This window comes from Thecamonas trahens (genome assembly GCF_000142905.1).
Source record: "Thecamonas trahens ATCC 50062 unplaced genomic scaffold supercont1.20, whole genome shotgun sequence".
Taxonomy (NCBI): domain Eukaryota; order Apusomonadida; family Apusomonadidae; genus Thecamonas; species Thecamonas trahens.
Window position 1 is genome coordinate 15,101 of NW_013657660.1, and position 23,088 is coordinate 38,188.

At 64.3% G+C, this 23,088-nt stretch overlaps 10 protein-coding genes across 10 annotated transcripts; 6 read left to right on the plus strand and 4 right to left on the minus strand.

Moving 5' to 3' along the window:
• The first annotated feature begins 24 nt into the window (after positions 1–24).
• On the plus strand, positions 25–649 carry AMSG_04568 (uncharacterized protein). The gene is made up of 2 exons (XM_013902789.1): positions 25–74; positions 216–649. Exons 1-2 carry the CDS (start codon positions 58–60, stop codon positions 619–621), a joined length of 423 nt encoding a protein of 140 aa, XP_013758243.1. The 5' UTR covers positions 25–57; the 3' UTR covers positions 622–649.
• AMSG_04569 (uncharacterized protein) lies at positions 482–2,086 on the minus strand (the record flags this gene model as incomplete). Its single annotated transcript, XM_013902790.1, has 1 exon — positions 482–2,086. The coding sequence occupies one exon, from the start codon at positions 2,084–2,086 to the stop codon at positions 629–631; it is 1,458 nt and encodes a 485-aa protein (XP_013758244.1). The 3' UTR covers positions 482–628.
• An 825-nt stretch (positions 2,087–2,911) lies between these two features.
• Positions 2,912–4,496, plus strand: AMSG_04570 (acetyl-CoA transporter; the record flags this gene model as incomplete). The annotated part of the gene is made up of 1 exon (XM_013902791.1): positions 2,912–4,496. Exon 1 carries the CDS (start codon positions 2,946–2,948, stop codon positions 4,494–4,496), a length of 1,551 nt encoding a protein of 516 aa, XP_013758245.1. The 5' UTR covers positions 2,912–2,945.
• Positions 4,497–4,600: 104 nt separating this feature from the next.
• Positions 4,601–5,736, plus strand: AMSG_04571 (OB-fold nucleic acid binding domain-containing protein; the record flags this gene model as incomplete). Its single annotated transcript, XM_013902792.1, has 1 exon — positions 4,601–5,736. The coding sequence occupies one exon, from the start codon at positions 4,601–4,603 to the stop codon at positions 5,714–5,716; it is 1,116 nt and encodes a 371-aa protein (XP_013758246.1). The 3' UTR covers positions 5,717–5,736.
• Positions 5,737–5,762: 26 nt separating this feature from the next.
• Positions 5,763–7,851, minus strand: AMSG_04572 (CAMK protein kinase; the record flags this gene model as incomplete). The annotated part of the gene is made up of 3 exons (XM_013902793.1): positions 5,763–5,778; positions 5,886–7,693; positions 7,768–7,851. The coding sequence occupies 3 exons, from the start codon at positions 7,849–7,851 to the stop codon at positions 5,763–5,765; spliced, it is 1,908 nt and encodes a 635-aa protein (XP_013758247.1).
• A 704-nt stretch (positions 7,852–8,555) lies between these two features.
• Positions 8,556–10,459, plus strand: AMSG_04573 (nicastrin; the record flags this gene model as incomplete). Its single annotated transcript, XM_013902794.1, has 1 exon — positions 8,556–10,459. The coding sequence occupies one exon, from the start codon at positions 8,556–8,558 to the stop codon at positions 10,416–10,418; it is 1,863 nt and encodes a 620-aa protein (XP_013758248.1). The 3' UTR covers positions 10,419–10,459.
• Positions 10,460–10,498: 39 nt separating this feature from the next.
• Positions 10,499–10,979, plus strand: AMSG_04574 (uncharacterized protein). Its single transcript, XM_013902795.1, has 2 exons — positions 10,499–10,605; positions 10,687–10,979. The coding sequence occupies exons 1-2, from the start codon at positions 10,525–10,527 to the stop codon at positions 10,822–10,824; spliced, it is 219 nt and encodes a 72-aa protein (XP_013758249.1). The 5' UTR covers positions 10,499–10,524; the 3' UTR covers positions 10,825–10,979.
• Positions 10,980–11,007: 28 nt separating this feature from the next.
• AMSG_04575 (AP-2 complex subunit alpha-2) lies at positions 11,008–14,107 on the minus strand. The gene is made up of 2 exons (XM_013902796.1): positions 14,042–14,107; positions 11,008–13,791 (listed from the first exon to the last, which is right to left on the minus strand). The coding sequence occupies exons 1-2, from the start codon at positions 14,091–14,093 to the stop codon at positions 11,036–11,038; spliced, it is 2,808 nt and encodes a 935-aa protein (XP_013758250.1). The 5' UTR covers positions 14,094–14,107; the 3' UTR covers positions 11,008–11,035.
• A 782-nt stretch (positions 14,108–14,889) lies between these two features.
• Positions 14,890–21,892, plus strand: AMSG_04576 (uncharacterized protein; the record flags this gene model as incomplete). The annotated part of the gene is made up of 4 exons (XM_013902797.1): positions 14,890–15,090; positions 15,174–17,528; positions 17,561–21,820; positions 21,875–21,892. 4 exons carry the CDS (start codon positions 14,890–14,892, stop codon positions 21,890–21,892), a joined length of 6,834 nt encoding a protein of 2,277 aa, XP_013758251.1.
• Positions 21,521–23,044, minus strand: AMSG_04577 (methyltransferase type 12; the record flags this gene model as incomplete). The annotated part of the gene is made up of 1 exon (XM_013902798.1): positions 21,521–23,044. One exon carries the CDS (start codon positions 23,042–23,044, stop codon positions 21,914–21,916), a length of 1,131 nt encoding a protein of 376 aa, XP_013758252.1. The 3' UTR covers positions 21,521–21,913.
• Between the last annotated feature and the right edge of the window lie 44 nt (positions 23,045–23,088).

Below are 23,088 nucleotides of genomic sequence, written 5' to 3' on the forward strand. Positions count from 1 at the left end.
CCCACACCACACACACACACATACACATACACACACATACATATACACATATACACGATGAGCATCCACGCCTCGTACGCCCCATCCCCGCCCCGTCCCTGCGGCCGTGGCAATGGCCGTCAGTTTGGCGCCACTTCCCCCCCTCCCGCCCCCCCTACCCCCCCCCCCCCCCTCCCCCTCTCGCCAACTCACCCACCCGCCGTACTATGACACAGACTCCTGGGCAAGCGGTACATGGCGACAATGTTGCACCTTGTGGCCATTCTGTGTGCGTTTTACTCGTTGCAAAACAATGTGCGGGCGGCGCTGCCGGTCAACTACAAGCAGTCCGAGTACAACAAGAAGATGGACGAGGCTATGATCTCGTGGGGTCTGGCCATGGCGTTTATTGCTGCAGAGCTGGTCCTCATGATTGCTGGCTTCTCGCTCTTCTACGCTCTCCTCGCTGTCTTTGATATCTTTGTCCACGTCGTCGGCACCATCACTGTTGTCTTCTTTATTGCCAACGAGTGGCACGTCCACACCCTCTGGTACATCTTCATTCTCACCGTGCTCATCCCGCTGCTGGCAGAGCTCGCCGCTGTTCTCTCCATCGTCATCTTTCGTCGCCGTCCGTTCTAGACTTCGCTTAAACATCGGCCGCTGCTCCTGCCTCATACCCCGCGAGCGTGATCGAGACCGGAACGCTGCGGGCTACCGCGTTCTGGCTCAACACCGCCTCTACCTTGGCAGCCTGCGACTCATACTCGCCTGAGAGCAAGCTGATCCACTCGCTCGCCGCCGCCGCGTCGCCGGCGCTAATCAGCCCAAGCACAAGCCCGACCCCACCAGCCAGCCGCTCGCCAAAAACGGCAGCGTCCCACGAGATCCACTTGCGCGATGCCGGCGCCCGAAGAATCTGCGCGTGCGCCACAACCACAACCTCGCTCGTTTCTTCGCCAGAGCTTGCCTTCTTGCTGTCTGGTGCCAGACCACTCACCACCGAGAGCGCCTGCACCCGGAACAGCCAGCCAAGGACGGCTGTGTGCGCCGCGGCGCTCGCTCCCGCGTCTCCGTCCGCAAGCAGCAGCCGCAGCGACCGCAGCGTGTTGATGACAAAGGTGGCGACGAGCGAGGCCCACCGGGTCCGCGGCGCATGCTGGCGTGCCACGTACAGGCCGAGCAGCAGGCCCTTCAGCTCTTCCAGCACCAGCGCCGACTCGCCGAGTGCGCCCTCGACAGACTCGAGCGAGTGCTCGTCTACAACCAGCACCGCCGGGCCGAGAGCGTACGCAACCTGCCGCGCCGCCACCAAGTACACCAAGTCGTCGAGCTTTGGCTGCGGGAGTCCTGGCTCGGCAATCAGCGCCGCCAGCGGCGCTGCCACCCGTGCATGCACCGCCGCCGCCACATTGCCCAAAACCAGCGCCACCGCGCCGCGCGTCGATCGCACCACGGCCTCGCATGGCAGGTTGAGCGCCAGCGGCGGCGGCGCTCTTGGATCGAGGCCGGCGAGCATGACCACGTTGACCACACGGATGCAGACCTGCGGGAGTCGGAGCAGCGCCGCGCCAGCCTCCACGCCCGGCAGCTCGGCGTTGAGCGCTGACCAGCCGTCGAGAGCACCCACCACGATCCGAGTCGCTGCTGCATCGTACACGCCCGTGGCGCACAGCCATGCCGTCTTGCACACCCCGCCGCCCATCTCGGCCCTGGTCACGTACGGGCCGAGCGCGACAACCAGTGGTGCGCCAGCCGTCACTCCGCTCGCCATCCACTCCATCCACATCTCCTCCGAGACCCGGTAGTGGTTACTCAGCAGCGCGTCCGCACGCGCCTTGAGATACTCGCCCGCCAGACTGCCACCGCCCAGCGCCAGCTCGTGCGCCGCAGCCTTGACCGCCAGCGCCAGCGCCTCCACCTCTTCCAGCGCAGCCTCGGGATACGGCACAGCCTCCAGCCGGCCATCGCCCGCCCTCGCCACCACCGTCACCGGCGACTCGAGCCCATGCCGCAGCCCAGCATCCGCCTCGGCCAGTGCTGCCTCCATCTCCGTCGTCTTCACCTCCATCTGCTTTTCCGCCACAGCCCGGTTCGCCGTCTCCATAACGTCCGCCACTCCCGCCAGTGCCTCTACCGTACGCCACTCGGCCTCGCTCAGTGCTCTCCGGTCTGCACGGACATGCACACACACCTCCGCCATCCCGCTCCGTCCGTGTCTCTACCCTCTCTCTGAGTCACGTGCCACAGCCCGCGCCCAAGCTCGGTCCGACTGGCTCTGCCTCCGCCTCGGCCTCGTTCGGCGTGCCTGCCGCCGCTGGTCCAACCGATCGCAACGATTATTGCTTGTGGCACGTTATCGATGACACCAAGACAACACACTTTGCCCTCGCCACCATGACAGCCTCTGATTCACCAAGTGATCTGTTGATGTGGTCCATGCCGTAGCTTGGGCCATGCCGCACTCGTTGTTGTCTGGTGTGGTGTGGTCATTGTGGCCGTGTATCGTCCAACTGGACTCATCTGAAATCAAGCCAAACTCAACCCAAGTACATGATCAACGATTCTAATCAGGTCACCCTTTACCTCTGCGGTCTCAACCTATGATCGAGCTGCCTATTCTTACCGCAACTTCCCCCCTCCCCCCCCTACACACACATCTCCTCCTAATCCAACTCCATCTACCCCCTTTGTCATCCCTTCATCCGCCGACTTGATTATTCCCTCCCTCTCCCCACCCCCCAAACTCAGTCATCGTTCACGATCCCACGACGGCCCCCCTCTCCCCCCCTCCCCCCCCCCTCTCTCCCGATCACCACCCCCGATGAACCCCCTTCCCCCACCGATCATCACTCCACAGCCTCCTCGCTTCAGCTCAATGTACGCCACCACGAGTCAGGGACATATGCTCTCGCCGGCACACTCAACTCAAAGTGAGCCGACAACTGGCGAGGTCAGCAGAAGCCATGGTGAGACGGCGCAAGGTGAGCGAGGTCGAGTACCACGAGGAAGACGGCATGGGAAGGTTGGGCAAAGACAAAGATGAGGAGAAGCAGCTGGGAGGAGCAGACTCGCTGATGGAGGTGGTGGTGGGCGACGGGCGTGCTTTCTGGCTCCTTGTGCTCCTCTACGCGGCCCAAGGTGCGCCGCTGGGCATCACCATGGGCTCGCTCTCGTTTCTGCTGAAGAAGTCGTTTTCGTTCTCATCCATGGGGCTCTTCTCCATCGCCATGTATCCGTACTCGCTTAAGGTCCTCTGGGCTCCGCTGGTTGATGCCTTCTTTGTCCCGGTTTTCGGCCGCCGCAAGACATGGATCGTGCCCATGCAGACCATCTCCGGCTTGATCATGATCGCCCTCTCGTACTACACTCCGCTCATTGTCCTTGTCGACGGTCCGCATCCACACTCGGCCGATTCGCTGGCGTCGCTTCCACCGGGCGCAGCATCGATGACCACGCTTGTTGCTGTCTTCTTTGTCCTGGTCGTCGTCACCGCCACACAGGATATTGCCGTCGACGGTTGGGCGCTCACCCGCCTCGCGCCGCGCAACCGGTCGTACGCCTCGACCTGCCAGTCGATTGGGCTCAACATCGGGTTCTTTGTCTCGTTCACCGTCTTTCTCGCCCTCCACTCGCCAGAGTTCTGCAACGCGTACCTGCGCTCCTCGCTCACCGCCGATCCGCACTACGGGCTGTGGACCCTTTCGGGCTACCTGTTCTTTGTGGGCATGGCATACCTCGCCGTGACTGCGGTCCTGGTGCTCTTTGTCACCGAGGACGACGATCCCGAGGGCGCAGCCAGTGTCGGGGCCTCAGGCATGGCGGCAGCAATGGACATCTACCGGGTCTTCCTCGCCCTGGCCAAGTCGCGGAACTTCCTCCGCCTTGTCGCCGTTCTCCTCCTTGTCAAGATCGGCTTTGTGGCCGACGATGCCATCACCCCGCTCAAGCTCATGGAGGCAGGGTTCAAGACCGAGGACCTGGCTCTGGTCGCTGTCATCGCCTTTCCCTTCTCGATCGTCTTTGCCATGCTTGCCGGCCGATGGGCGTCGGGCCCGAATCCGTTCCGCCTCTTTGTGGTTGCCTGGCTCGTCCGCATTGGCTTGGTCTTTGTCGACGGTGCCGTCGTCGCCTACTATCCGCTTCTCTCCCAGCCCGACGGCTCGGCTGGCACTGCGCTCTACGTTCTGGTCGTACTCCTCTCGCTTGTCTCCTCGCTGGCGTCGTCGTTCATGTTTGTCGTCATGTGCGGCTGGTTTGCCCGCATCGCCGATCCGCGAGTTGGCGGCACCATCCTCACTGCCCTCAACACCCTCTCCAACCTCGGCGGAACGTGGCCCAAGCCCATCGCCATGGCCGGCGTCGACATGCTCTCCATCCCGGGCTTGGTCGATGGCTACTACGTCGTCCTCTTTGGCTCTGCCCTCGCAGCCCTCGCAATCTTCTTTGCCTTTCTCCGCCCGCAGCTCTACTCGCTCTCTGCCCTCTCGCCCGACAGCTGGCGTGTCAATATGTAGCCCGATCAAGCCGCGATGCCATTACACCCCTCTCTCCACACCTGCTCTCCGCCGACCTCGGTGCTCTGCCGGGCCTGACCATCACCACTCGACTTGGCCTGGCCATGGCCTCACTCGCCAACACGGCCCTCTTCACCGGGCTCGACCCGCTCAGCTGGACATACTTCCGGCTGCCTATAGCTAGCCTCTACACTGGGAGGAAGCAGGATGCAACCGCTGTCGGCGACGACGACCTGTGGAGCGTGAGCGTAGCTGGGCGGCTGGTCAAGGCTGCCGAGGTGACCGGCATGGTGGTTCAGGTTGCCCGCCGCGCCCGCCACACCCAGTACCTCATCGACGACGGAACAGGGTTGCTCCCGGTTGTGTGCTGGCTACCGGACGGTGTGGTCGATGCTGATGCCGATCCAGATGCTCCGCGTGTGCTGGGCCTTGGCGAGAGTGTGGTGGCTCGCGGCCGGCTGAGCTCGTTCCGCGGCGATCTGCAGATGGTGGCAGACTCGGTGTACGCGAGCTCTGATCCGCACGCAGAGGCCCTCTCGTGGCTGGTGGCGACGCAGCTCACTGTCGAGCGCTACACCAAGTCGTTTGAGCCGGCCCAGGTACTGGCCCCGGATCTCCTGGCGGCGGCGGCTGAGCTTGCATCGCGCCCGCCGCCGGCGCTCGGTCGTGAGATGGACCGGGAGCAGGGAGCTGTCGACGAGGGCGGCGAGGCCAGCGGCGACGAGCCGCCCCGCGATCCACAAGCGGTGTTTGCAGATGCTGTGCTAGGCGCTATTGCCGCGACCGGTACACGGTCGTACGCCGAGCTCCGCAGGCTGCCGGAGCTCAATGCGGCGGCTCAGGTTGCGCTGGCAGCGGTGCCGTCGACGGTCGAGGCGGCGACGCGGCTCAAGTCGCTGTTTGTGCGCACCTTGGCACGGCTCGTGAGCGACGGGCTCATCTTTCTCCAGGACGAGGATGCAGACGTGTACGAGGCTATCTCGGTGAGCCGCAACCTCGGGCCTGCGCTACTGGCGCTGGTGGCGGATGCGCGGAACCATGACGTGCGGCCGGGCGACGGCTCGGTGTCGGGCGTGACTGCATCTGCGCTGGTGAATCTTATTGCTGCCTCGCCGTCGTTCTGCAACGTGGCTCGGAGCAGAGTCTTTGACGCTATCGCGGTCCTTGTTGACGAGTCGTACATCTTTGAGTCTGCACCTCGTGTCTACGCCGCGCTGTAGCTAGCGAGAGCGCTGCAGCCACTCGCTGTACTCTTCCAGCCAGAGCTCACCGTAGACCGCCTCTGCGGCGACAACTGCTCGATGGCCAAGCGGCAGCGGCGCGAGGCCGAGTCCGGGCCTGCCCGCCACAATGAGCTTGGCGAGATCGGCGTCACCAGAACTTGTGAACGTCACGACCCGGGCGAGGCTTTCGGCGTCGATCATGGTGCCCGAGGCGGCTGCGAGGAGCGAGTTGAACGATGCTCTCAGGCGGAGAAGGCTCATGACAGCGCGACGGCTGGTCGCTGCACACGGCAGCTCGGGTGGCGCGGGAGGAAGGAGTCCACCCGCCCAGTAGGTACGGGCGTCGGCCCACGCGACACGCAGCAGGACTCTCCAGAGCGCATCGCTCGAACCGACCACCCGGGCGGTGGCTTTCGAGACCGAGGCCACTCGCAGCACGTCAGCAGGCGGCAGAAACGAGAGAAGGTAGCTTAGGACGGCATCGGCGAGGTCGGAAAACGAGCTCAGCGGTTGCGGCGGGGCACATGTCGGGTGGGTGGGAGGGCGCGGGCGGCGGAGGAACGGATGACGGAGTGCTAGCCGCGGCGTGAGCCGCTTGAGCACATCGACTTCAAGAAGCGAAGCGACAAAGGCCTGCGCCACAGCGGTGCGTGGAAGCGGCCACGCCGGGCCGGAGAACGAGTAATTGCCTGTGGCGATCTGCGAGAACATGAGCCGCTTGGCGCCCGCAAACGGGACGTCGCCCGCAAGGCACCAATATGTCGTCACACCGAGCGACCACATATCGACGGGAAACGAGTAGCCGCGCAGATAGTCAGACGAGCTGCCGCGGCGGCGGGAGAGGACAGGTGCGGCCGGGCTCGCCGCTTGGCTCGAGTTGGACGGAATACGGCGGAGGGCCAGCATCTCGGGCGCGGCGTACGCTGGTGTGCCGCACATGGTCATGAGCAAGTCTGCAGACGAACCGAGCTTGACCGCCATGCCAAAGTCAGCCAGCTTGATGCGCCAGTGCGGTGAGCATGCAAAGACGAGCATGTTGGTGGCTTTGACGTCGCGGTGGATGATGCGCTTGGTGCGGAGATAGCGAAGCGCCTCGACCATTTGCCCGACAACCACAGCGGTGTCGGCAAGCGGGAGGCGCTTGTCCGAGTAGCCCTTGACGACTGCGGCGAGCGAACCGAGCGGCGCAAGCTCGAGGACGACACAAAACGCGTCGCCGTCCGAGTAGGCATCAAGTACGTTCACAATGTGGGGACAGTCGAGCGCTGCGAGGAGCGTGTGCTCGAGCTCGATGTCGGGCGGCGGCAAGCCGGTCCGAACCGCGAGCGCCATGGTGGCGTCGTTGAACTTGGTCCGCGACGCAGCCTTGACAGCAACCGCCGCGCCATCACTCTGCCGCCGCGCCTCGTACACGACCGCAAACGCACCGGCACCGAGCTGGCGCCGCAGCTCGTACCGGGCCGATCCGACACTGGTGCTGGCGCTGCGAGCGTCGCAACTCTGGTGGCAGGAGAGGCGAACAACGACAACACCGCGCCCGGGAGCCGCGCCTGCGAGCAAAACGAGTGATTTCGGCCCGATGACCACCGTCTCGTTCTTGGCCAGCCGTACAGAGTCGACGTATGTCCCATTCGACGATCCGAGGTCGGTGACAGAGACGACGCCCGTCGCCGGGTCGAGCTCGATGCGCGCGTGACGCCCCGACACCGTTGGCACTGCAGCCAGCGGAACTGAGCACCCGTTGGCGCGTCCAATAACACACGCTCCCTTGGCCTCCAGATCCCACTCGATGGCGAGCTGCGAGCTCAACAGGAACCGGATGCAAGTCGGGCGCGCTTCTTTCTCACGGCTCTCCAGCTCGTCCTCGAGCGACTCTGCGAGCGACGACGCAACCGATGTGTGCGATGATGCTGGCACAATGGCAGGCTGCTGCTGCTGCTGCTGCTGCTGCTGTCGCTGCTGCCGCTGCTGGTCCTCATCGTCAGATCCAGCCGCAACCGGAGCAGAGACATGCCCCACATGGGTAGAGACACTCTCGCGAGGCTGACCACCGTGCTCAGGGTGCTTGCCGGAAGCCTCGGGTCGAGCTCGTGCCGCGAGCCGAGGACGAGTGAGAGCGACGAGACGGGCATTCTTTCTACGCATCCCATGCATGTTGTATGCCCCAGGAAGGGGATGGGGTTGAGGTTGGGGCAGGGGGGGGGGTGAGGTGGTGGTGGCCTGTAGTCGGTCTGCGGGGCGTGGCGCACAGGCGACACTCACACAGGTGGCCGGCCATCTACACGCGCGCGTACCGCGAACAGCAAGCCTACTCCAATCCAAGCAGAGCTCGTACATGCCGTCCGTACTATTCCGCTCTGTCACAGCTGTAGATCGATAACATCTCTGTAGCCAACTTTCGCTAGCGATCAACGCTGACCTTGCTAGCCTCACTACCTCGTTGCCACCCACATCGACATGGCCAGCCGACCGATGGCAGACAACATGCCGTATCTACTTGTCGCTCACAGAGAACAAACCGTAGGCCCACTCGCACTGCCAATCAACAGGCCATGGTCATCGGCAGCCTGGCCGGATCAGAGGTAGCGTCCGTCGCTGGCAGCAAAACGAGAAGGAGGAAGGCGGCGGGCGACAGGGCAAGCAAGGGCAAGCTCGGCAAGCTCGGCACGCTCGGCAAGCTCGGCAAGCACCCCACTCTCCAAGGCTACCAAGACAAACGAGGATGTACCGACGGGATGGGATTGGGGCAGTTGCTGTGTGTGTGGCCATGGTGGTTGTGCTTGGAGTGGTGGGCCGAGGAGCTGCTAGCCCGAGCCTGACCAGCCTCCATGACGCCATGTACACCACTCTCTCGGGCTCTCCTTGTACTCGTCTTCTGACCACCTTTGGGACCATTGGCTGTGGCTTTCCAGAGTCTGCAAAGGCTGGTCCGCTCTATCCGCTCACTTCTCAGAAAGAACTGGATGATCTTGCTGCTGCTGCCGTACCTCATCAAAAGTATGTCATGGTCATGGCGCCGCAGTTCTTCACCAGATCCGTCCTCGCTGCCCTCATTGACTCGCGCATCGTCGCTGGCGTGCTTGTTCTTCACGGCTCGCCGCCGGTCGATGGCTTTTCGCCCGAGCTCACCTGCCCGCTCGGTCGCATCTCGGCAAAGCTTTCGGGCGAGAGCGCCGCGCCCGAGTGCGTGGCGTGGAACCCGAGCGGCTCGGGCATGTCGCACCTGGCGTACAACTTTCCCATGTTTGCCCTCTCTGCTCAAGAGTCGGCGACGGTGCTGGCGCTGGCGCGCGACAACGCCGTCAACGGGTATGCTAGCTACCCGCGGCACGCTGCCGAGCCTAGCGCGTTTATGCAGGGATCCAAGGACACCGAGACCTGCCTCCGGCGCGGGTACTGCGATCCGGTCGGCGGCGCCTCGGTGTGGGCGACGACGGCACGAGTGGATCCAGCGGATGCACCGGCCCCGAGTGGCCGCTCGCGGCTTGTGCTCCTCACCACCGCCATGGACGCGACGGCGTTTTTCCACGACTCGGCCCGCGGCGCCGACAACGACGTGTCGGGCCTGGTGGCGCTGCTGAGCGCGGCTGCCACGCTGCACAACGTCTCGGCGCACTATCCGGGCTCGCTCACGGCCGAGTTTGTGTACGGCGCCTTTACCGCCGAGGCGTGGGGCTACTACGGCTCGCGTACCTGGGCCCGCGACGTGGCACGCCCGTTCTACTGCGACAAGCCCGACGGAGCCGGGTGCGACCGGCCGTTTCAGTTTGACACCAGCTTCACCAAACTGGACGCGGCCACGATTGCAGGCGTCCTCGACGTGCGGCAAGTCGGCTTTGCCTCGCCGGACGAGCCGCGGCGCGCGTTGTACGCGCACATCCAGTCAGGCGGCGCTTCTGGCGACGCGTCGGCGGCGCTGCGGACCGAGCTGGAGTCACTGAGCGAGAGTGACGACGCGCCGATCCTGGTCAGGGCCGGCTCGACGCCCGGCATTCCGGTCTCGACCTCGTTCCTTCCGCCGTCGTCCATTCTGGGCCTGGGCGAGGCTCTTCCTCCGGGCACACCCGCAGTGCACTTGACCCAGCACCGGGCCGAGTTTGTCAACCGCTACTACAACTCGATGTACGACACAGGCGCGGTGATTGACGAGGCGTACGTGTGCGAGGCGGCAAGCACGCTGGCACGGTCGGCGTTTGCGCTTGCGTCGGACGATGCTGTTCCGGCGTGGCTCTCCGCCAACTGCACCCTCGTCTCGCAGCTCTTGCACTGCCTCACGGCCGACTTTGACTGCGAGCTTGTGCGCTCGGTCATTCCCGCCGCCGGCGCATCCGAGCCGTCGTACTACTCCTCGATCTTCCGCTTCTCGATGGTAACGCCGCTGGAGAAGTTTGTGCACGACCTCCTTGCCGCGCTCACCACCTTTCCGTCTGCCGACGATGCCGAGCGCCTGCTTCCGCACGCCTACTACCATCCAGCATTCTCGCCAGGCCTCGCCTTTGACTATAGCGACCTTGTGTGGAAGGTGACTGACTCGTCCGAGGCCAACTACGTCGAGTCGACCTGGATGGTCACCAACTTCCGCCTCTACAAGCAGGACTCGCCCGTTGTCGAGGGTCTTGTCCTCGCCCTCGGCCTAGTTATCACCAGCGTCGCCTTTGGCATCGTCTACTCCTTCCGGCGGCTGTTTTTGGATGCGTAAGCCAAGAATCGCTCCACAGTGTAAACACCCCGCCGCCCGCCGCCTGTCACCCACCGCCCACCGCCCCGCGTATCAAACCACTTGACGCTCAAGCCCCCCCTCAACTATGGCAGCTTTTGGAGACGCACTCAACAACCTCGGCGACATGAAGGACAAGGTCGACGGCGCCGTGACCAAGGTTCTCGAGGTACGACCACCACCACCACCACCACGATTTACCATACCCCCCCTCCCCTCCCACCCCCCTCCTCCTTCCCCTCCTATGTAGAAGGGAGTGGCCTCCCAGGTCCGGAAGCTCCCCGGTGGCTCGCTCATTGCTGGCTCTGTCTCCAAGCAGGCCGTGGCCGGTGCCAAGAAGGACCCCAAGAAGGCAGCCAAGCTTGGGCGGATGCTCGCACGTGGGTGAGGACCAAGACAACAATGAGGCACATACGCATCGACTGCACAGCTGATCGCACATGGTGCTTTGATGCTGGTGCTTTTGATTTGATGCTGGTGCACGAGCCCATCACCTCCTCCCGACTTGGTCTACACTTATCTAAATACCACTCCTCTGCGCCATGTGATGGGTGTGCACGCAACAAACCGGTGAGGATGAGTTGGCTTGTTTACTCCCACTAGGCCTGCACAACGCCGATCTTGCGCGCCACCGCGCCGCAGACCTCGCCAGCAACCTTGGCCTCGCCACACCGGAAGGTGAGCCGGTAGAGTCCGTGCTGGGCAGCGACCTCGACGCGGACGAGGACCGCGGCCTTGACTGCTGTCGAGCACCACATGGCGGCGGCGACGACGTTGGTCGGCGATGGGTCGACACCCTGAAGGATGCCAAAGTTGAGGGCGGTGAGGGCCTCGCTGACGGCGGCCGGGGACGCCGCCGCGCCGGCGTGCGGCTTCATGACCACCATCTTCTGTGCATCGGCCGCCACTGCATTCCACTGCCCGAGGAAGCCGGGCCCATCGAGCGGAAGCGGCGCGAGGAACTTGGACGGGAAGAGCGGGAGCATGAGGAAGAGGTTCTCGCCGTTGTACGCGACCTGGACCACCAGCGGCTTGCTGAACACTCCCGCGGTCTCGACGAGGAAGATCTGCGCAGCCTGCGATGCGCCAGCCGGCACGCTCGTCAGCGCTTCGGGCACCGACACGTTGAACGACTCGTGCTCGAGCGCGGTCGCCGCAAACGGGCTCATTGCGCTCCCGGTCAGGTTCATAAAGAAGAGCGTGACCCGCGCGAGGTTGTTCTTGAACTCGCCCTTGTACCCGACCTTGATGTCGGCGTCCTCAAACAGGATGCCCACATTGGCAAACTTGAGCGCGCCCACAAAGTCTGGGTTGTCGATGACGAGCTCGCCACCAGTTGCCGCCTTGCCGGTAGCAGCCGGTGCCGGTGCCGGTGCCGTCGGCTCCGACATCAAGTCGAGCAGCGAGCCCGACGACGGCGGCGGCGCCGAGGTTACCGGAGCCGCGGCCGGCGTGGCCGCCGGCACAGCCGCGCCTGCGGCGGCGCCGACCTGTGCGAGCACCGCGTCGAGGTCCTCTTCCTCGGCGGCGTGGGTCGGCCCGCGGTCGGTCTTACCGGCCTCCTCGAGCTTGCGGGCGTAGATGACCACCGCCGACTCGCGTTCGGGAAAGGCGGGCATGACCTCCCACACCACGTTGAGCAGCGGCTCCTGGGCGGTGGAGAGGACCATGTACTCGCACGCGCGCTGCTGGATGTCGGCGTCCATCGCCGACCGGTGCTGCTCAAGCACGGCCTCGACGCCGAGCTTGAGCTCCGGGAACAGGTTGACGAGCTTGGAGTATGCGGTGAGGAGTAGGGCCTTGGTCTTGGAACCAACCATCGAGAACTTGGAGTGCAGCAGGTTGAACATGAGCGTCGGCGACGAGCCCGGGGCGTCGGCAATAAAGTGTCCATACTCGCCGAGCACGTAGCCGGCAATCTTGACCGCCACCTCGTGCGCCGACGGCGAGCAGAGCTCGTCAAAGACCCGCTGCGCCGCGTACGGCTGCATGTCCTCGTTGTTGGTCACCACCTGCACCGCACGATACCAGATGTCGTCCGACACATGGTCGCGCCCGGCCGAGATCAGCGTCAGCACCGTGTCAAAGTACCAGTTGGGATGCGGCGCGTACTTTTCCGCCAGAATGGCAATCTTGAGCACAAGCTCGTCCTTGATCTCAAACTCGGCCTCGTCGAGGTAGTCGAGGAGCTCGGTCACAATCTCCTCCGAGTTGGACGAGTCGCACATCGCAAACAGTAGGTCCATCGCCCGCCGCCGGATCGAGATGTCTGCATCGCGGAGCGACGACATGATCGTCTTCTGATGCCGCCGGATGAGCTCAATCGCGTCGTGGTTGGCCGCCGCAAGGTGCGCCATCTTGGCAAGTCCCAAGTACCGCGTGTTCGTCACCTTGGACGTCACAAACTTGCCCAGCAAGTTGGCGCACTGGATAATGAGCTCAGGCGCAATGTCGAGGTGGATCACAAGGTCCATCGCCTCAAACAGTACGGCCTGGACCGCGTGCACGTGGTTTGGCCGCGCGTCTGTCTCTACACGCGAAAGAATCGCGCCCAGAACCTGTACCAGCCGCGCCTGCATGTTGCGGTCTTCCGGCGCCGGATAGTACTGCAGCAGCCGCAGCAGTTTGACCTGCAGCCACGGCGCAGGCACGTCGTAGTAGTAGTACGCCGGCTTGGCCTCGCCCTGCAGCGCAAGCTTGTCCAGCAGCCAGACGCACTGCCGCACACACCCGGCGTACCCGTCCGGATCGTGCGAGACAAGTGAGGTGAGCAGCGAGAGCGCCCCGGTCGCCACCCCGAGGTGCCGCGCGTCGAGCAGCCGCGTCAGCGGCTCCGCAACCTCCGACGCAGACAGCATCTCCGGCCACGCCCGGAACAGCCGCAGCAGGCACAACGCCGCCTTCTTCTTCACCATCGGCGTCGTCTCTGGCGAGAACAGCAGCTCCTGCACCACCGGCGCGAGCGCCTCCGCCATTTCCTTGCCGCCGATGTTTGCCACCGCCGCCAGCGCCAGGCACGCCGACACGTCATGCGACGACGATTTGCCTGCAGTCAGCAGGTCGTTGCGGATCGAGTTGATGATGAGCCGCACCAGCTCGCCAGCAGGATCGATGGCCATGACCGCAAACAGATACCCCACTGTCTTCTCCGAGAACTTGCTCCCAGACAACAGATTGACCGCCTCAATGTGCCCAAAGTCGATGTCGTATCCAGCCTGCGAGATGAAGCAGAGCTTGAGCAGGTACTTTTTGAGCGAGTACGAGTCCAGCTTCTTCTTGCCTGCGTTGAGGAACTTTGTCCGGATCTTGTGCAGCTCAGCATCCACCCGCTTCTGCTCCTCCTCCTGGCTCTTGCCTACACTCTCCAGATGCACCACATCCACCATGAGACACGCGACATGCTTTCACATCCTACTGCCTCCCCACTGTCTACGTACACTTCACCCTCTCCCTTCCCCCCAGCCCCTTCTCCACCTCGGCTCCCTGCCCACCAAAAAAATGACCTGTCCGCCCACACCGCCACCGCTAGCTACCGCCCACACACCCACCGCCTTCCGCCACCCACCGCCAACGCCTCAGCACCACCACCCCACCATGAAACCTACAGTTGCGGATGTCCGCAATGAATGTGGTGAGCCCACGCAGCTGCACTGCCATGGCGTGTGAAGAGAGTCACGTGTCCCTCTGTTCGCTGGAAGGGCGGGCGGCGGTGGGGCGGCGGCTGGCGGCTGGTGGCTGACGGTCGACGACCGGCCGACGACTGGCCGATGACCATCCCCGCAAAGCTGAGTGCCCATCCGCTGGCCAATCAGCGGCAGTCACACGCAGGATCGCAACACCGTTACAAAGTCACAATAGAGCCATCGTCCCCTTGTTGTCGGGCTTGTGTCATGCAGCTCTTGTCAAGCCGGCAACCAGCATGATTGCCTTCTCGGGATCCGAGAAGGAAGGGTGCCTCCTCACACACACACACGTACGCGCACATACACACATACTCACATATATCAAAGCTTGATCCCCGCTAATCGCCATCCTCTCAAGATCCCCATGGCGCGATGCCAGCCATGACTCAACCCTTCCAGACGACACACTTCTCACACCCGCACGTGCGACGGCTTCCACGGCCTACCCACACCAACATACCGCCACACTCATCTCCCACCACCACTCTCTGCCTCACCACATCCTCCTGAGGATGGCCACCCTACAACGCCCACGTCTGTCTCGTACCTCTACGCGTCCACCTGCTGCTGCCACCGACAACGAGTCCGAGTACGAGTATGAGTACGAGTTTGCCGCCAACACTCAGGCCAACACTCAGCCCACTACCGCCAGCACCAATCCTCCCCCCATCGCCGCCACCGCTCCCAATGACGTCGATGACGAAGAAGCTGGGCCGTCTACCATCGCATCTGCTGAAGCTCCGCCTCCGTACTCGCCTGATGACCCTTTGATGGCCGATGAGCCTCCGGAACATATCGCGCCTCGATTCGAGGACATCTCCATCGGCACTGCCACCGCCGTTGCCTCTGCTCCGACTGCCGAGCTTGCGCCTCCCTACTCGGTTGATCCCGAGGGCCAGCACGTCCCACAAACGCCGATGCTGTATCCGGCGCTTGATGATCTTGCCCCGACTGCCGTCTACACCACCATTGTCGAGCCGCTGCCAGACTCGCCGACAGCCGCCACTGCCCGCCCGACGCAGACTCGCTTGTCTTTTCCTCTGTCACCGAGCAGCGTGCCTGGCTCCAGGCACAGAAGCAGGCTGACAAGGCGGCCATGGGCGAGCCGGCGCTGGTGACCGCCGCTGCCGCAGTCTCGGCATCAGCTGCCACGTCGGTTCTTCCACTCGAGGCCGCTGCAGGGCCGACGCTTGCCGAACTGCTGGACACTCCGCTTGCGCCGTACGTCTCGCCGTTTCTCGACGGCAGTCAGAACTCGCTCGCTCCGCTTCCCAGCCCGGACCCTGACTTTGCCGCACTCGTCGACGAGTACTTTGCCGCCGCGCTCGCTGCTGAGGCCTCGTGGTCTGCCATCGAAGCATACAAGGCCGAGCTGCGGACCAAGGCCAATGCAGTGTGGACAACCTCGTCACTCACTGTCTCACCACAGGCTCGCTGCGGCGACGGCAAGCTTCTCACCACCTCGTTCACCTACGACCGCGCGGACTACTCGCACGAGGCCGCGTCGGCCGTCGCCACCGACTTGGCTGCCCTACGCGCCGAGTGGAGCACCTCGCTCAACCTGGCCATCTTCAAGCTCTCACTCACCTCGATGCGCGTCGATGTGTGCGTCACCCGCGCCCTTGCTGCCGCCGCCGACCAGGCCGCCGTGCCTCCCCACTCCCCGCCGGCGCTCCTCGACTCGTCGCCGCTCCCGCACGCCCTTCGCTCCCGCCTCCTCGCCATGCTCTCTGTTCTCTTCTCATACGAGCAAAAGGCGCTTGGCAAGGTCGGCACCTATACCGCCCAGCTCTCGGACACCCTCCGGTCGTGGATCCTTGCCATCGGCGGTATGCTCCTTCGCGTCGGCGACGTCGGCATCCACTCGGCCCTCCTCGAGATGCTGCTGCGATGCCGCGGAGTGGCAGACTGGGGTGTTGTCCTTCTGCAGTTTCCTCCGCTTCCATGGAACGACGCCATCCTCCACCACTTTGTGGCCACTCTCACCCGCCTCCTCAACCCGGTCGTCGCCGATGCCGAGGCCCGCCCTGTTCTCTCCGAGAGCGATTTTCTCGCTCTCCTCGAGCAGATGCCGTTTGGCAACCTCTTCTGTCACCTCATGTTTGCCGCGCGCCACCTCGACTTTCCCTCGTACACCGAGCATGTCTTTGCACTCTCTACCTTTCTCCTCGACACCACCTGCTCCTCGCTCGCCGCCCTCGCCGAGTATCCCTCGCTCGGCGCCCGCCTCGGCGCCATCCTCGTCGCACTTGTCAAGTTCTGGGAAGTCTACTCGGTCGTCGCCGCGAGTTCGAGCCTTTGGTCGCCGCGGCTCACCTCGCACCTCGATCGTTTCTACCTCCTCACTCTCCACCGCGTCCTTGCCACACCCGGCTCGCGTGCCCGTCGCTTTCTCCCGCTCCTTCCGGCCGTCGAGCTTTCGCAGACCACCGCTTGGCACGCCTTTCTTGTCCTCTACCTCGAGCTTGATCCAAGTCACATGAGCCTTGTCGCCAACATCTCGTCGCACGGCCAGTGGCTCGCCGCCTTAGATGCATACCCTGAGCTGCGCGCCACTTTTATGCGAAGCTTTGACACCGAGGACGAGCTCAACTCGTCACGCGCCGTCTTTACCCTCGCCGCCGTCGGCGCCCTTGCCAAGCGGCCCGACCACCCCGTTCTCACGTCCATCGTCGTCACCGAGCTCTTCCACGTTGCCTACCTTCACCCTCCCACCCGCGACGTCCTCCACAAGCCGGTCCGTGGCATTCTCAGCGAAATCGCTTTTGTTCACCCGCACACCGTTCTCCCGTCTCTTCTAGCTGCCATCGCCACTCATCTCTCGGCGCTCGGGCCCATGGCGCTGAGCCTGGTCCGCGGCCTACCGCTTGGCGCCTGGTCCTCGTTTGACCTCTCGCATCTCGCGCATCTCGAGCCGTGGCTCCTCGACGCGCCCGTCGACTCGGTCCGCTTCCGTCTCGCAGCCGCCATTCTCGAGAACCTGCCCTGGGGCTTTGCTCGCGAGCCGGACACCCGCGTCCGTACTCCTATTCTCCCATTCGCGCTCCACCGAGCCGCCGGCCTCCTCGCGTTTCAGCTCTACGCATCCCACGTCCTCACTTCGCGCTCCGGCCCACTCAAGTCAACCAAGGCATCGCGCGCTGCTGTCGAGGCCTTTGTTCTCCGATTCATCTCGTGCCTTGCTCTCTTTGTCGACACTGACATCGATCCCAGCCTACATTTTCTGGAGCCGTCGCTCACCCCGCGCCTCGAGTGGACCGGTGACATCAAGTCCAACGCCGACGCGGCAGCCCCGATCCGGAACATGGCCCTCTTTCTCTTTACTGGCTCGGGCGCCTCGTCGGCCGCCTTTGCCAACGGCGGCCTCGAGTTTATCCATGCCGTTGCCAACGCCCACTATCCGGGCTCGGTCCTCCGCCTCCTCTTCACCGTCCTTCCCAGGTCGGCGTCAGCAGCTGGCCGCCGCACTCGCTCTCGCTCCTCTCGCTCATTCTCGACAAGATCCTGGCCTCCAGCATTGTCGACGACCCGTCTGCCGCAATCCTTCTCGCCCAGCACTGGCCGGTCCCGGTCGGCTTGCCGGACCGATGCCTCCCGGCCCACGTCACCCGTCTCCTTGCCGCTCTCTTGACTGCGCACGCCGTCGCTGGTGCCGGTGCGCCCGCCTCTGCTGACGCCCGTCTCCTGCCGCATGTCATCTTTCCGTTCTGGGCCGCCGTCCTCACACAGGCCCCCGACTGGTTTACTGCCGCCTCGCCTCGGCGCGCTCTGATGAACGTTCTCTCGCACGCCGCGCTCGTCATGGGCGTCTCGGACACGCTTGTCGGCGCCTACTCTGCTGCTACCGCGACTGTCAACGCCGCCGCGCCGTCCACCATGTCCAAAATCGGCTCGTTCTTCGGTGGCCTCATCGGCTCCGAGGCCAAGTCGCGCTCGCTACTCGCCACCAACGCCAACGCCACCCTCTCCAACGACATCCTCACGCCGCACTCACTCGACGTCGACTGTCCTGCGCTCATATTTGATGTGCTCTACATCGAGACTCTCGCGTTCCTCGGGAAGCTCGACGAGCTCGGTGCCCAGCTGGTGGCCGCCGGGCCAGGCGCTGCCCATCGCGTCCTCAAGTCGGCCGGTTATTCACGTACCATGTGCACTCTACCTATCTACAAGTGGGCTGCCTACGCTGTCGCGCTCCCGGTCGGCTCAACTCTCCATCCGCTTTTCCTTCACATGTTTTTTGCGCTCTACGCCGCCTCGTCCGGTGTCCATGATGCTGCCTTTGCTGGCTACGCCAACTACGGCGCGCTGTTCTTTGACGAGCTCTCGATCCCGGCTCCGTTTCTCAACCTCAAGACCCAGGTTGCTACCCTCCTTGTTGCACTTGTCAACCACCACCAGACACTCGAGACACCGCTCGCGCCGCAGCTGGTCGAGATCTACACCGCAATGTCCGAATGGCTCGCCTCGCCGGCGCTTGCCTCACTCTTTACCACCGCTGCTGCCAACACCGGAGGCACCCTCGACGCCCGCTTCCTCCCGGATCGGCTCGTCGCGCTTGTCCTGCGCTCTCCGCTCGTCGACCGCTCGTATCTCTGGCGCGACCTTGTCGACCTGCAGGCTGGCTTTGTGAGTCTCGCCCGCGGCGCCTCGGTCTGGCTCCGCATCCATCCGCGGTGCTGGACCGTGCCCGAGGCAGCGGTGGAGACGCCGCTCGAGCCGGTCGCTCGAGCCTTTGAGCGTGCCGACCCGCACCCGCGCGGCTTTGCTTTCTCGCCGTCGGTTAATCTCGGCGAGGTCCTTCTTGGTATCAACACCGCTAGAGTCGCCGAACCCGCGCCGCTGGCCGCCCGACCGGTTCTCGAGCCCGCGCCGCCGTCGGTCGACTCGATGCTGTACATGCTCAATCCGCTGGTGGCCCAGGCTCGGGCCCACTCGACCCGCGAGACAGACTATCTCCTGCTCGACGATGAGTATCTTCGCCTGCTCCCGCAGCTTTATGTCAACGAGCCGCGTGAGCGCCACGAGCTGAAGAGCTGTTCCGGCTCGGGCAAGAATGCCTGTCGACAACCAGTCCGCTTTGTGGTGCCCTACACCGAGCGGGTGATGCAGAACGGGGTCTCCGACTCGATCGTTCGCAACCGAACCCGCGTCAACGAGCTCATTGCTGCCTCTGGCACCGCGCCTGATACCTGCATCCAGGCCCTCCGAGTCCTGCTTGCGGTCGAGGAGCTTGTTGCCGCGTCAGCCGTCCAGACCAAGGTTGGATCTGCGCTTCTCGACGGGCTGCTTGCCCTCATCTCGCCGGACACGGTCCGCTATCCGCCGCTGGCCTACTACTTTGGCCTTGTGCTCTCCCGCCTCTCGCCGGCATTCTGGCGGGCAGATCCCGACGCGACAACTGGGCTGCTTGACACTGCGCTCCACGCACCGTACGCCATTCCGATTTACGCGCACGTCTTTGACCCCTACCGGGCGCCGCACGCGCTCACAGCCATGCTGGACACCCTCTTTACCGCAGCGCGCACCCTCGGGTACGACGCCGTCTCTCCGCTCCTCGCTGCGTTCAACGGCGCGCCGAGGTGTGCGCCTCCGTACCAGCTCTTCCCACGCGAGCAGGGCGAAGGCATGCTGGTGCGGATCGTGGGCGAGGTTGACACTGTGCTGGGCGTCCAGGATCAGATTGTCGGTCTTGAAGCGGCCGCCACGGCGCTTGTTGCTGTCTTTGAGTGGATCCTGACCGCGCATGGGCTCGCAGCCTCGGGCGACATTGTCCCGTTTGTCCTCCCGCAGCTGCTGGGCATTTCACCGCAGGGCGCCACGCGCCTTTTGGCCGCCCTGGCACAAGTACCGCTCCCGACCCATGCCACCGAGCTCGCGCGGATCTTTGGTACCCTCACTGAGCACTTTTGGGCTGTCCGCAACTCGACCCGACTCTTCGACATCTACCACGAGCCGTACGTGGCTGCCCTGGGCCAGTTTGTGTCCGCGCTGGTAGCTGCAGCGGCGGCGGCAGCTGGCCCGGGAGTCGCCTCGGAGTATGCGGGTTTTACCGGTGCCAACGCCGCCCGCCCGCTGTTGGATCTCTGGCACGGCGTTGCGGGACTCTGGCAGCCGTTCCTCTGCTCGATGCCTTCGCCCGACGACGCTGGTGCGCCAGCGCAACAGCCATTTGATCTCGCAGCTCATACTGGCGAGTGTCTGGCGGCAATGGAAGCGCTCCGGGGCTCTATCGACGCGCTCACCTCTCACGAGGCGTGTGCCGGTGAGCTGCTTGCCTCGGTCTTTGAGTGGTACGTCCGTGCGCTGGTTCCTTTCTCGGAACCTGGAACCCGGGTGCTCTTTGACGATGTTCTCGGCTCGCTGGCGTGGCGCCGATGGCAGCTCGACTCGGCAGGCCTTGCACGGCTTGTGAGCATGGTCACGCCCAACGCGGCCGGGCTCTTCCTCCGTGTCCTCCCGCAGGTTCTTCCACCGATCCTCATGACCTCGCCAGCCATGCCAATCTCGACTGTGCGCGAGACGTCAGTCGCTCTGGCACTGGCTGTCCGGCACGCGCCGCTTCCGATTCCTCGCGACGCTGTCGCGCTGCTTGCATCGACCGCAGAGTGGCAAGAACTGCCACCAGAGGCGTACCGTATGATGGTCGATGCGGTGCCACTGGTTCTCGACGCCGCCATCGCGCCGCTGGTTGTCGATGCGCCGTCGGTGGAGACGAGCGTCACCTCCGAGGCGGGACGGATTTCGCTCATCCTCGGCCTGTGGCGGGTGCTCGCTCGTGAGTCGCCGGCCAAGCTAGCAGTGCTGAACGGGGCAGCCATGGCGGCTGTGCTCTCGGGGAGTGGTGTCGACACCGGCTTTAACTCGGCGCAGCACCCGAGCCTCGTGGGCGAGCTGCTGGGCCTTGTGGGCGCGCGCATTGACAGCGCATCGACCGACGACGTGCACGCGATGCTCAGCTCGCTGGTGGAGATGCACAACTTTGCGAGCCCCAACTGCGCAGACGAGCTGCTGCGGACCTTTGTCTCGTTTGCAAGCATGCATCCGTCGGCGGCATCAGCCATGGTGGCGGTGGCGTCGTCGCGACTGGCGTCGGTCGAAGCCATGGTCGGCCTGGTAGAGGCCTCACTCGCAGCTGCGGACGGAGCCGGGCACCAGATCCAGAGCCTCGCGTCGAATGTGCGCGTCCCCGAGCTTGCCGCGGATGCCTTTACTGCCGCGTGTGTCGCTGCGTGCGCAGGCTTCACTCTTGTCTGCGTGCTCGAGCAGCAGCGGAACAAGGCACAGGCTGCCCACAACGGCTGCGAGTGGTTCCGGGCCATGACGGTAGAGGCTGGGAACGAACGCGCAGCAGTAGCGTTGGTCCTCAAGGTTCTCGAGCTCGCGCCTACGTTTGAGGTCGTGGCGGCCATCGGGAGCGCGCTCGCCGATGCAACCCGGGTCAAGCAGGGCCTCTTTGCGCGGATGGCCAAAAAGGTCGGCCTGCGGCGGAGTGACAAGGCGCCGGCGGCATGGTTCACGGCGCTCTCGCGCGGCTTTGGTCTCTGGACAGTCTTGCGGACCCGAAACGCCGCCGAGCCAGATCTGGCCCGCGAGCTCAAGGACTTTCGCGAGCTCGGCCGCAAGAAAACATACGCCCACCTCAAGTTCGCTCTCGACTCGGTCATCGAGCTGGTCGAGGGCGACGGCGAGGCCAGCCCGGAGGTAGGTGCGAGGGTGTGGCAGTCGATGCTCGCACTGGTCTGGAGCGCAAACGAGCCAGGTGCATCCACATAAAGCCTCACACTAGCCGTCTCATCAAGACTCGAGCCAGTCGTCGCCCCATCGAGCTTTGCGGGCGTGGCGGTAGGCCGGCCGGCCGGACTTGCCCTTGGTGACCGTGAGGCGAGCAATGTCGCCGGTGGGCGCGCAGGTATCCATAATGACGTGCTTGCCGCGCTTGAGCGGAGGCGAGATAATCTTGGACCAAGAGGTAGAGGCCGTCGTGTCGGCGACCATCGTGGCATCAATCTCGGCCCCGGTCTTTGCAGCAATGAGGTACGAGAACTTTTCACGCGAGAACGAGGTTGCCGATGACTTGAGTGCGCGCTGGATCGGCGTGCGTTCGTAGGCGAGCGCAAAGTGGCACCACGACTTGGCATAGCGATCGTCGCGCTCGCTTGCAAGCGGACAGGCGCCCGAGTGTGGGCAAGGCGCAACCACCGAGCCGGAGCCGGAGGCGATGACGGTGTCGCGGACGGCCATGATTCTGGCGTAGCCTTGCGGCGTGCCGGGCTCGACCACCACAAGCACCTTGCCAGCTGCAGCCCACAGTTGGTCAATAGTAGGCGCAAGTAGGTTGTCCGACGGAAGATCGCAGAGCACGTAAGACGCGAGCACAAGGTCGGCCGGGGTGGACGGGAGGGTGACCCTGGCCGAGATCCGGCTGTGCAGAGCGGCATCGTCGGGCAGAGTGGCGAGACCGGCGTCCATCATGTGCGGCGAGGGTTCTACCACCACCAGTCCCTCGTCCATGGCCTGCGGAAGGACCTGGTTGAGGGCCCAGGTCGAGGCGCATGAACCGGCGCCAAAGTCAATCGACGACCGGACGTCGGCGAGGATGTCCGACGGCAGCTTGGTCACCATCTCATCCAGCACGCGCTCGGTGGCAGCATACACCGCAGGCGAGCGATGTGCCATGAAAGCTGTAGCCGCCAGTGCCGAATTGTAGCTCGGAGCCCCCGATGCCGCGTATGCCTTGGCACCAGCTTCCTTCAGATGTCCTGCTGCCACCGACTTGACCCTCTTGGCGATGGCCCGAGCCAGTCCCCTGGGCACCTTCCGCTGTCCGTCCGCCAACGCCGTCCTCCGTCCACCTGGTGCCGGGACGGTACTCGCCATGACCCGTCCAGTCCATGCCCGGGCCACAATCATCTGTCGCCGCAGCATGGTGGCAAGTGCGAGTTGAGTGTGGTTCGTCGGCGGGGTGGGGG